The following is a 20,563-nucleotide window of genomic DNA, read 5'->3' as shown; positions in this document are numbered from 1 at the left end:
AAACAGACTGAAAAGAAACTCTGGTCGAACTCATTAACATGATTTATTCACCCACCCACACTCGTGACAAAATTACAAAAATAACAATGATGCAACAAGTTGCCATCGTCGGCATGCCTCATTATGGTTATCGTAATGGACTTGAGGTCGGCAAAATGTTTTTCCTTCACCGACAGAAAAATAATCCACATGACCGTAATGCCATAGCTATGATGAAGGATGGAAAGAAAGTAGCAAGTTTACGACGTGATGTCTCAAAAGTGCTAGCTCGTGTTATGGATTCACAGTCATTATTATAGAAAACATTTTGATGTCTAACTAGACAATTCAACTTAATTATCAAACACACCTATGATTTGCTTCTCGCCCCAATATACTCCGGGCGCAAACGAGTTGCTGGAAAACCTGTATCAAAGCATAGTGGGTTTGCTTAACTGTAGAATCAATGTAAAAGGCTCATATATTCTATAAAGGGAACATTATAAACATAGAATGATGATACAAATGAATATCTCACCTAAATTGTGCTATATTCATTACCGGTATTATGAGAAATACTGGTCTTACTTATTTCTAGTGTTCAGTAATAAATCACTGTTTTGGAAAGAGTATTCTGGTGATATCAAAAATTTGATAAGGAGTCAATATTCATTCAAACAGAGTTATCATTGTACTGCATGGTGATTCTTTGTTTGGCGAGTTGAGCTGCCTTTCTTCGTGATTGTCTGTGAATTTGCGTTGTGTTAGAAATGTTACTTCATCATTGATCGGTTGTGAATCGATCAATGACATCTGATATTCCTTGATCAGATTATGTGTTGTTCGCAGAGTCGGTTGATATCTCTAACTGATATAAATGTGAAATGTCTCGGTTGGTCATTCCACTTTTCGTCTTGATTTCTGCTGCGCAAACAATACCGTCTGAACCTGGTAATAACTTGGTAACACAGGCTAGGTTCCAGTGAAGGTGCTTTTTGATGTCATCATGTACTAAAACTATATCACCAACTTTGATTCTATTGGTTTTGACACCCTTCTGTTGGTTGATGTGCCGTTTGTGAAGAGCGGTGATATATTCATGCGACCAACGCCTCCAGAAGGCATCTTGAAGCATAGTGAGGTAACGATATCGGTGATTTGCAATGTGATATATTCATGCGACCAACGCCTCCAGAAGGCATCTTGAAGCATAGTGAGGTAACGATATCGGTGATTTGCAATGTGATATATTCATGCGACCAACGCCTCCAGAAGGCATCTTGAAGCATAGTGAGGTAACGATATCGGTGATTTGCAATGTGATATATTCATGCGACCAACGCCTCCAGAAGGCATCTTGAAGCATAGTGAGGTAACGATATCGTTGATTTGCAATGTGATGATTCATCAAGATATTGGGGTTTGTGTCCGTTTCAGTAGCTCGTGGTAGACTGTGTATACTACGCCCGTTGAGTGGATTGTGTGAGTGGATTCAGATTGGGGATATCTGAAGAAACGAATATCAGCAGGCGTTCTTTTATCAAAGATTCAATTTCGGTCAGAATAGTCTCCAATTCGACGTAGGTCACACAGGATCGCCCGATTTTCAACTTCTTAATGAAAATGACAAGCCCTATTGCTTCGATCTTAGTCAGATTTGTTAATTTTTTCAATGATATCTCCATTTCTCTAATCTTTGCCATTTTTGGTAAAAAATGCTATTTTCGATTGAAAAAGTTGCTTTGATATTTTACACGTAGACACTTTGAAAGAACCTCTGACAGATTTGTTCATTTTATGACTATAACTTATTATTATAATTTTAGATATTTTTATTAAAAAATGCTATTTTCAACAATATGGTGAAGCTACATGTATATCAGCTGATAGACTGCTTGTTTGTGAAACATTTTGTGATAAAATTAATAAATGAAAGAAAGTCATCCCTGTTTCGAAACTGGAATGTTAAAATGCAAATAAAGTAGTCCTTTCAGGCATCACAATATTGCAATGTAATCCCAATATGTGCTCAGGGTAGTAACTGGCACAAAATATAGAAATGTTAAAATCACATCAAATTGTCGATATTAAGAATTGAGAAATGAAAAGAAACTTGTTTCCTTGGAGATTTTGTTTCCCATAAATTTATTACTCACTCGTAACAAAATAATTTAATGTTCATGTTTAATCTTTCATCAAACTATAGAGGGCGCTTTTTATTCACACAGCTTCCAAACCATCTGTTCTGTAGCGTGAAAATTACAGAGCATTAATACTAAATTCTATGCAATGTCGTCATACATAAATCTGTTGGCTTTGTTTGGCATTTATATGGAAATCAATTTGTTTCTCTTTAATGGACAATATTAACAAGTTGATGACAGTATGAGACATGCTGATAAGTCCTGACATTAAGTCCTAGGTTTTTTTATATTAAACATTAACATATTATTTGTTTTTAAAAACAACTATTATTTTATTTTCCAGGTTTATTGCTCTTGTCATTATTTAAATAAACTGTAGTAATGTAATTTAATGAATGATTATTTATTTATTTATTTATTTATTTATTTGTATTCTTTGTACATTTTGGCAAATTCATATAAAATTTAAATCAAGTGGCTAGGCATCTGTTATTGAAAACAACTTTTTACTTTTTCAATTTCTTATTGAAAACAACCAGCTTGATTGCATTGATACTTGGTGTTATATACCTTGGGTAGACCTCTTTTAGGTTCCTCTATTTTGGTTTAAAAACTACCATTGTAATAGCCAACAATTTGTATGTATTGAAAACACTTCATCTTTGCCACGACCTATTACCTGCGGGGTTTCACAAAGGTCGATTCTAAGCCCAATCTTATTTTTAATATATATTAATGATATAGCCAACTCTACCAATTACTTTCATTTTCGATTCTTTGCATATAATACTAACCTATTTAAATTTTATTCAAAACAATAAAATCAATCTCTCAGAAATAAATAATGACTTTAAAAGGGTTCGTGAATGGTGCAGTGCTAACAAACTTACTATTAATCCTGCAAAAAACAAATTACATGATAATTAAAATACCACAATGATTGGTCACTAGTGAGGGCAGCCTGAATATTAACGAGTTACCGATAGAGGGCGTATGTGTTGTCAATTACCTTGCCGTCTCTATTAACCAGAATATGTCATGGAAAGCCCACATTGATAAAACTTACAAAGTTTTTGCACCAAAAATTAGATTGATTTCACAACGACGTCATTTTGTACCTAAGCATAGCCTTATTCTCTTATACAACTCCTTAATTCTTTCACATATTACATATTGCCTCAAATTCTGGGGTAATACATATGCAACTCTACTTCAACTAATATATCTCTTACAGAAAAAAATAGTACGAGTTTCTCTGATTTGTATTCACATGCTGCTTCTTTTTTCCAAAAATTAAGAATACTGGACATTTTTTCACTCTGCAAGTTACAAACCTGTTTATTTGTCTTTGATCTCAGTAATAACTATTTTGTACATGATATTTACTGTATCTACTATCTCTTCAATATATTATTTGTAATATTTTTCTTTCATTCTTTATTTGAAGATTTGTGTGATTAAACAATGAAATTATATATACAGGGGTTACGGACTCGACTAGTACTGATGAACTATATCTGTAATCCCCACCAAATAAGGAAAGTACTCTAGAATTCATTATTTATTTATATATATTTACTACTTGTACAATTTCTACATTTAATGTTATTTTAAAACTTTATTTTTTGTGAAATAAATTTCATTCATTTGTTCATTTGATGATGATATCTTTAATTCTCTAATTTTGAAAAATATTTTTGTCATTTTTGGTGAAAAATGATATTTTTGACTTCTTCGATATTATACATATAGGTGCCTCACATGAACCTCTCTCAGATTTGTTCATTTCAAGACAATATCTTAAATCCTGATTTAGATGAATATTTTTTTAGTCCCCGTTCGGACGCAGTCTGTAAACGCGGACTTATGTTTTGACCTCCGTGTGTCCGTGTGTGCGTCATAGATAGCGAGGCTGATGCTATGACTTTTTAACATGACATAGGCAGTTTGTAATAAAACATGTATATTTATAGTGAAAAAATGTAATACATCGAAAATATACAGAAAATATAGTTATTGTAATCCGTCATATTGTGAGCAGCTATTTTGATCCACCTGGACATCCCAGTATCCTAGTTACCTTGGGCATGCGCATTCGCATTTTTATGAATTGGAACGCTTATGTGAGAGCAAGATTGTAACGGGATCTTGGTATCATGTCACCAGAGTTGCAAACCCCAAGTAATGTACCTCTAATGATATGAACCATTCTGACATAAGTTATGAAAATGTCGTATTTTGGACATGCTTTGTCAGTTTTCATTCAAATTTAGTACATAGATCATACTTGTTAGGATACATGTCCCCGACCATCCACGAGTTCCTGAGTCTGTCCGTCCGACCGTCCGTGTGTCCGTCTGTCAGTGCGTCAGTCTGTCCAGTGTCATATTTCAGAATCCTGTGGACCGATTTCGTTCATTCTTTGCATGTGCCTAGTACCTTATGTGGGACATATGCACATGCAGTGGTTTAGCGATTTGATTCAAAATGGCTGACTGGCAGCCATCTTGTTTTTTGAAAATGGACATGCTTTGTCAGTTGTCATTCAAACTTGGTACATGGATTATACATGTTAGGATACATGTCCATGACGATTTATTTCGCAATTGGATCAAAGATGGTCGACTGGCAAGCATCTTGTTTTTGTTTTTTTTATGTGGTATCTTGGACGTGCTCTGTCAGTTTTCATTCAAATTTGAGACATACATGTACTTTATACATGTTAGGATGCATGTCCATGACAATTTGTTTCAAAATCTGGTCAAGGATGGCCGATTGACAGCCATCTGACTTTTTGGCCTTACTACTATATTTCTACAATTTATGTATCATTTTCATTCGTATTTGGCACATACATCATACATATCAGTGTGTTTCATAATCAGATCAAAGATGGCCGATTAACGGCTGTTTTTATTTTGGCCATATTACTACGACACGAAACACGTGTTTTGATGTAAATAAACAATCTGTTGTATACGCCACTTGGAACTCAAGTTTCAAGGACACGCTCACAACAACCTCTCGGCTTTAATATGACGAGCACAAAGAGAACGGGGACTATGTCATTTTCAATGACTTGTTATATGAGCCATTTTGACACAAGTAATTTATGATATGAAAGATTTTGACGTGAGTTATGTAAGATGTAAGCTATTTTGACATGAGTTATGTATGATGTGAACCATTTTGACATGAGTTATGTATGATATGAGCCATTTTGACATGAGTTATTTATGATATGAGTCATTTTGATGTGAGTTATGTGTGATATAAACCATTTTGACATGAGTTATTTATGACATAAGTCATTTTGACATGAATTATTTATGTATATGAGCCATTTTGACATGAGTTATGTATGATATGAACCATTTTGACATGAGTTATGTATATGAACCATTTTGACATGAGTTATTTATGATATGAACCATTTTGACATGAGTTATTTATGATATGAACCATTTTGACATGAGTTATTTATGATATGAACCATTTTGACATGAGTTATTTATGATATGAACCATTTTGACATGAGTTATTTATGATATGAACCATTTTGACATGAATTATTTATGTATATGAACCATTTTGACATGAGTTATGTATGATATGAACCATTTTGACATGAGTTATGTATATGAACCATTTTGACATGAGTTATTTATGATATGAACCATTTTGACATGAGTTATTTATGATATGAACCATTTTGACATGTGTTATTTAAGATATGAGTCATTTTGACATGAGTTATTTATGATATGAGCCATTTTGACATGAGTTATTTATGATATGAACCATTTTGACATGAGTTATTTATGATATGAACCATTTTTACATGAGTTATTTATGATATGAACCATTTTGACATGAGTTATTTATGATATGAACCATTTTGACATGTGTTATTTAAGATATGAGTCATTTTGACATGAGTTATTTATGATATGAGCCATTTTGACATGAGTTATTTATGATATGAACCATTTTGACATGAGTTATGTATGATATGAACCATTTGACATGAGTTATTTATGATGTGAACCATTTTGACATGAGTTATGTATGATATGAACCATTTTGACATGAATTATGTATATGAACCATTTTGACATGTGTTATTTAAGATATGAGTCATTTTGACATGAGTTATTTATGATATGAGCCATTTTGACATGAGTTATTTATGATATGAACCATTTTGACATGAGTTATGTATGATATGAACCATTTGACATGAGTTATTTATGATGTGAACCATTTTGACATGAGTTATGTATGATATGAACCATTTTGACATGAATTATGTATATGAACCATTTTGACATGAGTTATGTATGATATGAACCATTTGACATGAGTTATGTATGATGTGAACCATTTTGACATGAATTATGTATATGAACCATTTTGACATGAGTTATTTATGATATGAACCATTTTGACATGAGTTATGTATGATATGAACCATTTTGACATGAGTTATTTATGATGTGAACCATTTTGACATGAGTTATCTATGATATGAACCATTTTGACATGAGTTATTTATGATATGAACCATTTTGACATGAGTTATTTATGATATGAACCATTTTGACATGAGTTATTTATGGTATGAACCATTTTGACATGAGTTATTTATGATATGAACCATTTTGACATGAGTTATTTATGATATGAACCATTTTGACATGTGGATAACAAGATTATATTACAGCAGCTTTTACATTTTACAGTCAAATCCCAATACATCAAATTGAACACCAGAGGGCAGTATACATTCAAATATATTATATTGGTATTAAGAACTTACTTTAGGTGTAGAAAATATTCATGTTTCTGATTATCGCAAACATCAGTTAAGATACACAGCCTTTTTTGGACAATGGCAGTATTTGTGATTACAATGTCAGGCTGCTTGTTAGCTCCACTGTCGACTTTGTCGAGCAGAGCTTATCATATGAGTGATTGTCCGTCGTCGTCGTCCGTCGTCGTCCGTGTCAATGTTTTACTTTTTCGACTTCTTCTTGAAAACTACAAGCCTAAATGCTTTGATACTTGGTGTATATGTACCTTGGGTAGACCTCTCTTAGGTTTGTTCATTTCATGTTGATATCTTTAATTCTCTAATTTTGGTGAATATTTTTGTCATTTTTGGTAAAAACTGATATTTTCGACTTCTTGTTAAAAACTGCAAGTGCAATTGCTTTGATATTACATCTATAGGTACTACATGTGGACCTCTCTCAGATTTGTTAATTTTGTAATGATATCTTTAATTCTTTAATTTTGGTGAATATTTTTGTCATTTTTGGTAAAAACTGATATTTTCGACTTCTTGTTAAAAACCGCAAGTCCAATTGCTTTGATACTACATATATAGGTACTACATGTGGACCTCTCTCAGATTTGTTCATTTCGTGATGATATCTTCAATTCTCTAATTTTGGTGAATATTTTTGTCATTTTTGGTAAAAACTGATATTTTCGACTTCTTGTTAAAAACCGCAAGTGCAATTGCTTTGATATTACATATATAGGTACTACATGTGGACCTCTCTCAGATTTGTTCATTTTGTAATGATATCTTTAATTCTCTAATTTTGGTGAATATTTTTGTCATTTTTTGGTGAAAAGTGATATTTTCGACTTCTTGTTAAAAACCGCAAGTCCAATTGCTTTGATACTACATATATAGGTACTACATGTGGACCTCTCTCAGATTTGTTTATTTCGTGATGATATCTTCAATTCTCTAATTTTGGTGAATATTTTTGTCATTTTTGGTAAAAAGTGATATTTTTGACTTCTTGTTAAAAACCGCAAGTCTGATTGCTTTGATATTACATATATAGGTACTACATGTGGACCTCTCTCAGATTTGTTCATTTTGTGATGATATCTTCAATTCTCTAATTTTGGTGAATATTTTTGTCATTTTTGGTAAAAAGTGATATTTTCGACTTCTTGTTGAAAACTGTAAGTCCGATTGCTTTGATATTACATATATAGGTACTACATGTGGACCTCTCTCAGATTTGTTCGTTTTGTGATGATATCTTCAATTCTCTAATTAATTTATTTTGGTGAATATTTTTGTAATTTTTGGTAAAAAGTGATATTTTCGACTTCTTGTTACAAACTGTAAGTCCGATTGCTTTGATACTATTCATATTGTTCATTTTCTAATGATGTCTTCAGTTCTTTAATGGAAATGTGCATTGCTAACAGCGGAGCTATCTCAGCCGATAGGCTGCTTGTTTTATTTTTGGCCTAAGAGCCCAATATTATGGTACAAAATTCTAAGAATATATTGTATTGTAAAACCATTTATTTTAACTGGCATTTAATTTCACTGTTTAATACTTAACAATAGGTATATTTTATATAAACTTATAGCAAGTTTAAGCATTTACGGTATGATACAAAATATGATTAGAAATTATTCAATAAAAGGCAGCAATTTTTTTTCTGTTTCTTAGGAAGAGCCAGGGAAAGAAATATTGATGAAAAAACATGTTTATCGAAAGATGAAAAAGAACTGTAGTGATGAATGTAAGGAAGAAACCATTACCATGACAACAACAGATGGAGAATTAGGACTTTCTAGTGACTCAGATGATTCTCTATTTGAGGTGATAGTTTTATTGGTCCAAACCTTTGGCTTTTGAAGCTTAATTGTTATCATCAAATTCTTCTTCCACTTTTTTTGTGAGCATGTTTGAGAAAAATGCTGAACAGAATTGCCTGAAACTTTCTCTACTGATAGGACCTAATGTGAACTGGTACACCTGACACTCAGAATGTTGATTGTTGGCAGCCATCTCTAATTGCAATTAAATTGGAAGTAGTCATTTTGAATACTTCCTTGCTTTATTCTGTAGCATTATTAGTATATGGGTTACCTGTTCCACAAATAAAAACTTTAGTGGGCATGTGATCTTTTCCTTCATAATGAATATTCAAAAATAAAACACTAAACTGAGCAAGGGCGGTAGGTAAAAGTGCCTGGGTTAGTAGAATAATACATGAATATTTTTCTTCTTGAAAGTTATTAGTAACATTCTAGAAATAAAAAAAAAAGTACCCGGTACTATGAGTATTACCTTGGTGACATGTTTTGGCTCGAACTTGTACATGTATTGGTTTTGTGTCTTGCTCTGACTCTGAGTTTAAGAAAATGTACATCGAGCGCGTACAAAACATGGCTGTGCACTATTTCAAAATGTTTGAATGTAGGACGCTTTCACCGCACTCTTCATAATAATCATTCAAAGCTAACCAATAGGTGATCGCCATATATAACAGGTGACCTGCAATTTTTCATCCAATGCTCGTACCATTGTTTACGTGTACCTTGATCTTCTTCGCATTATTATGCATGTCTGCCTTATTTAAAACAAGGTACTCACCTGTTCAATACTTCTTATGCCGCTAATTCATAATTTACGGCTCGAAGGATACAAAGCGATTCAAATCGAATGTGGAATTAAATAATATAAGCTACATTTAGACATAGTTATTCAGAGTAAATGTATTTTGTTATTGTCATTATTCAAATAAATTGTCAACATTTAAAAATTGTCACCAATCGTGGCTTATCTTACACTTATGCCTACCGCCCTGGAACTGAGCTGCAATTGTAGCATCCATGTATAATGGTCATTAAAGTTTGAAGAACTCTTTACAATGTTTGGCTGTTTTTTTTTTTAATGAAGACACATTTTCCTGATTATTTTGAAATTTTTCATTTTGCTTCTCTATATCAAACTTGGATACCGAGCAAAAATTTCCAAAATGTTTATCATTTTTTCTTGTGAGTACTTAGAGTGATGAGCTTGATTAGTTGCATGTAGGAACAAAGCTTATATATCATTACAACTTGAACACATAATTATAATGGTTACTTACATAGTTAAATTAACAGAAAATGACAAAATGTTCAAAAAACTATTTCTCACAAACTCAAAAACTGCTCAACCAAATGTTCTAACATTTAGTTTGTATTAAACTGTAACATACTAGTACTTTATTTTAGCTGAAATTAATTTTTGCTGAAAAGACATTCGTTTTGAGTGTTAATAGGTTTATTTGCTGGATTTTATTCTCACTGCATCATTCCTTCAGCGGCAATAGCAAAAAATAATTCCAAGCGAAAATAAAGTATTTTACAGTATATTAACAGCACATTAATTTTGTCATATGCTGTGTTCCCTATTTAGATTGACTACATACACAAAGTACTTAAATGCTCTAATACTGTAAAACCATTTATATATAACCATGGCTATATTTAGGATTCATTACATGGCTATATTTAGGATTTATTACATGGCTATATATAGGATTTATTACATGGCTATATTTAGAATTTATTACATGGCTATATATAGGATTTATTACATGGCTATATATAGGATTTATTACATGGCTATATATAGGATTTAATACATGGCTATATTTAGAATTTATTACATGGCTATATATAGGATTTATTACATGGCTATATATAGGATTTATTACATGGCTATATTTAGGATTTATTACATGGCTATATTTAGGATTTATTACATGGCTATATTTAGAATTTATTGCATGGCTATATTTAGGATTTATTACATGGCTATATTTAGGATTTATTACATGGCTATATTTAGAATTTATTACATGGCTATATTTAGGATTTATTACATGGCTATATTTAGAATTTATTACATGGCTATATATAGGATTTATTACATGGCTATATTTAGAATTATTACATGGCTATATATAGGATTTATTACATGGCTATATATAGGATTTATTACATGGCTATATTTAGGATTTATTACATGGCTATATTTAGGATTTATTACATGGCTATATTTAGGATTTATTACATGGCTATATTTAGGATTTATTACATGGCTATATTTAGGATTTATTACATGGCTATATATAGGATTTATTACATGGCTATATTTAGAATTTATTACATGGCTATATATAGGATTTATTACATGGCTATATATAGGATTTATTACATGGCTATATATAGGATTTAATACATGGCTATATTTAGAATTTATTACATGGCTATATATAGGATTTATTACATGGCTATATATAGGATTTATTACATGGCTATATTTAGGATTTATTACATGGCTATATTTAGGATTTATTACATGGCTATATTTAGAATTTATTGCATGGCTATATTTAGGATTTATTACATGGCTATATATAGGATTTATTACATGGCTATATATAGAATTTATTACATGGCTATATTTAGAATTTATTACATGGCTATATATAGGATTTATTACATGGCTATATTTAGGATTTATTACATGGCTATATTTAGAATTTATTACATGGCTATATATAGGATTTATTACATGGCTATATTTAGGATTTATTACATGGCTATATTTAGGATTTATTACATGGCTATATTTAGGATTTATTACATGGCTATATATAGGATTTATTACATGGCTATATATAGAATTTATTACATGGCTATATTTAGAATTTAATACATGGCTATATATAGGATTTATTACATGGCTATATTTAGGATTTATTACATGGCTATATTTAGAATTTATTACATGGCTATATATAGGATTTATTACATGGCTATATTTAGGATTTATTACATGGCTATATTTAGGATTTATTACATGGCTATATTTAGGATTTATTACATGGCTATATTTAGGATTTATTACATGGCTATATTTAGGATTTATTACATGGCTATATTTAGGATTTATTACATGGCTATATTTAGGATTTATTACATGGCTATTTATAGGATTTATTACATGGCTATATATAGGATTTATTACATGGCTATATTTAGGATTTATTACATGGCTATATATAGGATTTATTACATGGCTATATTTAGGATTTATTACATGGCTATATTTAGGATTTATTACATGGCTATATTTAGGATTTATTACATGGCTATATATAGGATTTATTACATGGCTATATTTAGGATTTATTACATGGCTATTTATAGGATTTATTACATGGCTATATATAGGATTTATTACATGGCTATATTTAGGATTTATTACATGGCTATATTTAGGATTTATTACATGGCTATATTTAGGATTTATTACATGGCTATATTTAGGATTTATTACATGGCTATATTTAGGATTTATTACATGGCTATATTTAGGATTTTTTACATGGCTATATTTAGGATTTATTACATGGCTATATTTAGGATGTATTACATGGCTATATTTAGGATGTATTACATGGCTATATTTAGAATTTATTACATGGCTATATTTAGGATTTATTACATGGCTATATTTAGGATTTATTACATGGCTATATTTAGGATTTATTACATGGCTATATTTAGGATTTATTACATGGCTATATTTAGGATTTATTACATGGCTATATTTAGAATTTATTACATGGCTATATTTAGGATTTATTACATGGCTATATTTAGGATTTATTACATGGCTATATTTAGGATTTATTACATGGCTATATTTAGGATTTATTACATGGCTATATTTAGGATTTATTACATGGCTATATTTAGGATTTATTACATGGCTATATTTAGGATTTATTACATGGCTATATTTAGGACTTATTACATATAAATATTTCGTCATGTTTCTTTCTGAAATAGGAGTGTAGAGCGTTACAAAGTTCATCTTTATCTGGTCTGTGTTCATATGAGTATCATATCATATACAGTGACAGCTATTCTTTACCTGTACTCTATTTTAATTCTTATAAAGAAGGTCAGTGCCATAATTTTATAATTTTTTTTGTTTACTACAAGTGATTATTAGTTCCCATTGGGAAAAGTTATATTCTCTCCAGCACTTCTAAAACCAATTAAATTGACATCAAAGTAATGACATATATGTTTGGATTGTGGACATGTTCATGTTAATTAAACATCATGTATAACTGATGCTGGTCATTTTGTTTCTTGACTTGATTCACAATGGCTGACTGGTTTCCATTTGGTTCAAAAAACCACCAATAAATAACATTTCCATGTTTCTCAGATATGGTCTTCTTGCAAACAAGAAAATGTCCATAACTAGGACTTATATAATCACTTCTATGTATTCATATTTCTGACATCTCTGGAGCGATTAGGTTCAAATTTCACACATTACAACATTACATTTAACTTTCACGATTCAGTTGGTCAATTGTTGTGCAATTCATCAAAATGATCTTGCACATATATGCGTGGATTTCATTCAAACTAGGCGCATACATTGAACATTGTAGGACCTTGATGTACATCACTTTGTACCAGATCAAATTCGAAATGGTCAACTGGTGTCCGTTTTGTTGTCTGAATACTGCCGTAAGAGATTAGCTGTGCAGCAAGAAGAATTGGGCCAACATAAATTCTTGTTTTCTATCACACACTTTCACTTGTGCATCTGTAGCTGTGCCATTTAGTGACAAATATTGTGACACTGCAAAGTGTTTTTTTCTTTGGATGGATTATAAAAATTCAAGATGGCTGCCATCCCTGATTATTAGAAACCTGAGCAAGATCTAACACCAGCAAACAAACTTGGAGAGGTCCATTTCCTTAGATCTAGAAGTTTATCCAATTCTGTTGATGTCGGTTGTCACAAATTCTGTTGGTCTTTTTCTTTAACCTTTCCACCACAAAACTTTCCTACCCAAATTTGTCTGCACTTTTTTAGTCACTATTTCAGGCGCAGCCTGAAAAGGGAAGTATAGTTTCTTATTTCCTGTTTCCTGTTTTCGTCTGTGACATTTTCTCAGAAATTCTGCAACAGATATCGATGAAACTTTGCAGGCTGTTTGCTTCTTAATTCAGACTTGATCCCATATTTGTCTTTATTAGACAATATATATCTATATCCAAATAGTAGTAGTTTGGTATTGATGATATAAACTAGGAACTGTTTCAGAAAGTTCCATTGTTTGCTGCCAACTGCATGTACTTACACTACCTGCCAAACCTCCCTGGCACAATTCACGATCACAGAGACAGGGTTCTATTCTGCACAGAGAAAAGAAAAAAAAATGATTCTTTAAGATAGTTCTAGCCATGATGCCCTTCACATTGCTAGGCAACCAAAGGTTGTACTATTAGATCAGCGGGTGAGAAATGTCATATTTGTCTATGTTGGACAATATCTAACTACATGTTAGTACAAGTAGTTTACAGTGAAGCAGGTTTTCTATTATAGTTCATGAGCAATCACAGGCAAGGTGTCAATAGTTTAACTATGTTTTCCTTTTTAATAGATGGTAGACTCCTGACTTTAGATGAAATTTGGGAAAATATTCCCTGTTTATATCAAACACATGTAAAAGAAGAAAAATGGTCATTTGTCACCCAACAGGTATGATCAATTTTATACAATTTTGAAAATATTTCACTAAATTAGTGTATGAAAACAAAACATTATTCACCAAAATTAAACGCCAGATTTGTGAATAGAAGTTGCATCTCTTATGTGTATTACAGGACCATCCTATATTATGCCGACCGTTTTATCAGTTGCATCCATGTCATACTGCTGATGTCATGAGAAATGTACCACTAGATTGGAGCAAGTAAGCATGGTTACCATGATGATTACAACAAAACTATTTAACGAGGGACTTGTAGATATAGTTGAGAATTATTGTTTGATATATTGTATGAACTATTAAATATAAAATTAATAATTCACATTGGTGTACTTCACATTGAACAGACATAATTAATAATTCACATTGGTATAGTTCACATTGAACAGAAAAAATTAATAATTCACATTGGTATAGTTCACATTGAACAGAAAAAATTAATAATTCACATTGGTGTAATTCACATTGGTATAGTTCACATTGAACAGACAGAATTAATAATTACATTGGTGGAGTTCACATTGAACAGACAGAATTAATAATTACATTGGTGGAGTTCACATTGAACAGACAGAATTAATAATTACATTGGTGGAGTTCACATTGAACAGACAGAATATATAATTCACACTGGTGTAGTTCACATTGAACAGACAGAATTAATAATTCACATAGGTGTAGTTCACATTGAACAGACAGAATTAATAATTCACATTGGTGTCGTTCACATTGAACAGACAGAATTATTAATTCACATTGGTGTAGTTCACATTGAACAGACAGAATTAATAATTCACACTGGTGTAGTTCACATTGAACAGACAGAATTAATAATTCACATTGGTGTCGTTCACATTGAACAGATAGAATTATTAATTCACATTGGTGTAGTTCACATTGAACAGACAGAATTATTAATTCACATTGGTGTAGTTCACATTGAACAGACAGAATTAATAATTCACATTAGTGTAGTTCACATTGAACAGACAGAATTATTAATTCACATTGGTGTAGTTCACATTGAACAGACAGAATATATAATTCACATTGGTGTAGTTCACATTGAACAGACAGAATATATAATTCACATAGGTGTAGTTCACATTGAACAGACAGAATTAATATTTCACATTGGTGTAGTTCACATTGAACAGACAGAATATATAATTCACATTGGTGTAGTTCACATTGAACAGACAGAATATATAATTCACATTGGTGTAGTTCACATTGAACAGACAGAATATATAATTCACATTGGTGTAGTTCACATTGAACAGACAGAATTAATAATTCACACTGGTGTAGTTCACATTGAACAGACAGAATTAATAATTCACATAGGTGTAGTTCACATTGAACAGACAGAATTAATAATTCACATAGGTGTAGTTCACATTGAACAGACAGAATATATAATTCACATAGGTGTAGTTCACATTGAACAGACAGAATTAATAATTCACATAGGTGTAGTTCACATTGAACAGACAGAATATATAATTCACATTGGTGTAGTTCACATTGAACAGACAGAATATATAATTCACATAGGTGTAGTTCACATTGAACAGACAGAATATATAATTCACATAGGTGTAGTTCACATTGAACAGACAGAATTAATAATTCACATAGGTGTAGTTCACATTGAACAGACAGAATATATAATTCACATAGGTGTAGTTCACATTGAACAGACAGAATATATAATTCACATTGGTGTAGTTCACATTGAACAGACAGAATATATAATTCACATAGGTGTAGTTCACATTGAACAGACAGAATTAATAATTCACATAGGTGTAGTTCACATTGAACAGACAGAATATATAATTCACATTGGTGTAGTTCACATTGAACAGACAGAATATATAATTCACATAGGTGTAGTTCACATTGAACAGACAGAATTAATAATTCACATAGGTGTAGTTCACATTGAACAGACAGAATATATAATTCACATAGGTGTAGTTCACATTGAACAAACAGAATATATAATTCACATTGGTGTAGTTCACATTGAACAGACAGAATTAATAATTCACACTGGTGTAGTTCACATTGAACAGACAGAATTAATAATTCACATAGGTGTAGTTCACATTGAACAGACAGAATATATAATTCACATTGGTGTAGTTCACATTGAACAGACAGAATTAATAATTCACACTGGTGTAGTTCACATTGAACAGACAGAATTAATAATTCACATAGGTGTAGTTCACATTGAACAGACAGAATATATAATTCACATAGGTGTAGTTCACATTGAACAGACAGAATTAATAATTCACATAGGTGTAGTTCACATTGAACAGACAGAATTAATAATTCACATAGGTGTAGTTCACATTGAACAGACAGAATTAATAATTCACATAGGTGTAGTTCACATTGAACAGACAGAATATATAATTCACATTGGTGTAGTTCACATTGAACAGACAGAATATATAATTCACATAGGTGTAGTTCACATTGAACAGACAGAATATATAATTCACATAGGTGTAGTTCACATTGAACAGACAGAATTAATAATTCACATAGGTGTAGTTCACATTGAACAGACAGAATATATAATTCACATTGGTGTAGTTCACATTGAACAGACAGAATATATAATTCACATAGGTGTAGTTCACATTGAACAGACAGAATTAATAATTCACATAGGTGTAGTTCACATTGAACAGACAGAATATATAATTCACATAGGTGTAGTTCACATTGAACAAACAGAATATATAATTCACATTGGTGTAGTTCACATTGAACAGACAGAATTAATAATTCACACTGGTGTAGTTCACATTGAACAGACAGAATTAATAATTCACATAGGTGTAGTTCACATTGAACAGACAGAATATATAATTCACATTGGTGTAGTTCACATTGAACAGACAGAATTAATAATTCACATTAGTGTAGTTCACATTGAACAGACAGAATATATAATTCACATTGATGTAGTTCACATTGAACAGACAGAATATATAATTCACATTGGTGTAGTTCACATTGAACAGACAGAATTAATAATTCACATTAGTGTAGTTCACATTGAACAGACAGAATATATAATTCACATTGGTGTAGTTCACATTGAACAGACAGAATATATAATTCACATTGGTGTAGTTCACATTGAACAGACAAAATTAATAATTCACATTAGTGTAGTTCACATTGAACAGATAGAATATATAATTCACATTGGTGTAGTTCACATTGAACAGACAGAATTATTAATTCACATTAGTGTAGTTCACATTGAACAGACAGAATTATTAATTCACATTGGTGTAGTTCACATTGAACAAACAGAATATATAATTCACATTGGTGTAGTTCACATTGAACAGACAGAATTATTAATTCACATTAGTGTAGTTCACATTGAACAGACAGAATTAATAATTCACATAGGTGTAGTTCACATTGAACAGACAGAATATATAATTCACATTGGTGTAGTTCACATTGAACAGACAGAATATATAATTCACATTGGTGTAGTTCACATTGAACAGACAGAATATATAATTCACATTGGTGTAGTTCACATTGAACAGACAGAATATATAATTCACATTGGTGTAGTTCACATTGAACAGACAGAATTAATAATTCACATTGGTGTAGTTCACATTGAACAGACAGAATTATTAATTCACATTGGTGTAGTTCACATTGAACAGACAGAATTAATAATTCACATTGGTGTAGTTCACATTGAACAGACAAAATTAATAATTCACATTAGTGTAGTTCACATTGAACAGACAGAATATATAATTCACATTGGTGTAGTTCACATTGAATAGACAGAATTAATAATTCACATTGGTGTAGTTCACATTGAATAGACAGAATATATAATTCACATTAGTGTAGTTCACATTGAACAGACAGAATTATTAATTCACATTGGTGTAGTTCACATTGAACAAACAGAATATATAATTCACATTGGTGTAGTTCACATTGAACAGACAGAATTATTAATTCACATTAGTGTAGTTCACATTGAACAGACAGAATTAATAATTCACATAGGTGTAGTTCACATTGAACAGACAGAATATATAATTCACATTGGTGTAGTTCACATTGAACAGACAGAATATATAATTCACATTGGTGTAGTTCACATTGAACAGACAGAATTATTAATTCACATTGGTGTAGTTCACATTGAACAGAGAGAATTAATAATTCACATTGGTGTAGTTCACATTGAACAGACAAAATTAATAATTCACATTAGTGTAGTTCACATTGAACAGACAGAATATATAATTCACATTGGTGTAGTTCACATTGAATAGACAGAATTAATAATTCACATTGGTGTAGTTCACATTGAATAGACAGAATTAATAATTCACATTGGTGTAGTTCACATTGAACAGACAGAATTATTAATTCACATTGGTGTAGTTCACATTGAACAGACAGAATTAATAATTCACATTGGTGTAGTTCACATTGAACAGACAAAATTAATAATTCACATTAGTGTAGTTCACATTGAACAGACAGAATATATAATTCACATTGGTGTAGTTCACATTGAATAGACAGAATTAATAATTCACATTGGTGTAGTTCACATTGAACAGACAGAATATATAATTCACACTGGTGTAGTTCACATTGAACAGAATTAATAATTCACATTGGTATAGTTCACATTGAAACGAATTAATAATTCACACTGGTGTAGTTCACATTGAACAGACAAAATTAATAATTCACATTAGTGTAGTTCACATTGAACAGATAGAATATATAATTCACATTGGTGTAGTTCACATTGAACAGACAGAATTATTAATTCACATTAGTGTAGTTCACATTGAACAGACAGAATTATTAATTCACATTGGTGTAGTTCACATTGAACAAACAGAATATATAATTCACATTGGTGTAGTTCACATTGAACAGACAGAATTATTAATTCACATTAGTGTAGTTCACATTGAACAGACAGAATTAATAATTCACATAGGTGTAGTTCACATTGAACAGACAGAATATATAATTCACATTGGTGTAGTTCACATTGAACAGACAGAATATATAATTCACATTGGTGTAGTTCACATTGAACAGACAGAATATATAATTCACATTGGTGTAGTTCACATTGAACAGACAGAATATATAATTCACATTGGTGTAGTTCACATTGAACAGACAGAATTAATAATTCACATTGGTGTAGTTCACATTGAACAGACAGAATTATTAATTCACATTGGTGTAGTTCACATTGAACAGACAGAATTAATAATTCACATTGGTGTAGTTCACATTGAACAGACAAAATTAATAATTCACATTAGTGTAGTTCACATTGAACAGACAGAATATATAATTCACATTGGTGTAGTTCACATTGAATAGACAGAATTAATAATTCACATTGGTGTAGTTCACATTGAATAGACAGAATATATAATTCACATTAGTGTAGTTCACATTGAACAGACAGAATTATTAATTCACATTGGTGTAGTTCACATTGAACAAACAGAATATATAATTCACATTGGTGTAGTTCACATTGAACAGACAGAATTATTAATTCACATTAGTGTAGTTCACATTGAACAGACAGAATTAATAATTCACATAGGTGTAGTTCACATTGAACAGACAGAATATATAATTCACATTGGTGTAGTTCACATTGAACAGACAGAATATATAATTCACATTGGTGTAGTTCACATTGAACAGACAGAATTATTAATTCACATTGGTGTAGTTCACATTGAACAGACAGAATTAATAATTCACATTGGTGTAGTTCACATTGAACAGACAAAATTAATAATTCACATTAGTGTAGTTCACATTGAACAGACAGAATATATAATTCACATTGGTGTAGTTCACATTGAATAGACAGAATTAATAATTCACATTGGTGTAGTTCACATTGAATAGACAGAATTAATAATTCACATTGGTGTAGTTCACATTGAACAGACAGAATTATTAAT

General features: G+C 31.0%; 1 protein-coding gene across 2 annotated transcripts in view; it reads left to right on the top strand.

The window, feature by feature from the left end:
* The window catches only part of LOC100374111 (ubiquitin-like-conjugating enzyme ATG10), a 50,345-nt gene that overhangs the window by 5,668 nt on the left and 24,114 nt on the right, over nucleotides 1-20,563 (top strand). For both annotated transcript variants that reach the window (XM_085503036.1, XM_006814531.3), the window contains exons 2-5: nucleotides 8,612-8,764; nucleotides 12,799-12,913; nucleotides 14,421-14,518; nucleotides 14,644-14,732. In XM_085503036.1, the coding sequence (XP_085359162.1) occupies nucleotides 8,612-8,764; nucleotides 12,799-12,913; nucleotides 14,421-14,518; nucleotides 14,644-14,732 (455 nt within the window). The remainder of the gene's footprint in view (nucleotides 1-8,611; nucleotides 8,765-12,798; nucleotides 12,914-14,420; nucleotides 14,519-14,643; nucleotides 14,733-20,563) is intronic.

Source organism: Saccoglossus kowalevskii, chromosome 9 (genome assembly GCF_978046115.1).
Source record: "Saccoglossus kowalevskii chromosome 9, keSacKowa6.1, whole genome shotgun sequence".
Taxonomy (NCBI): Eukaryota; Metazoa; Hemichordata; class Enteropneusta; family Harrimaniidae; genus Saccoglossus; species Saccoglossus kowalevskii.
This window is presented reverse-complemented; position numbering and strand designations above follow the sequence as displayed.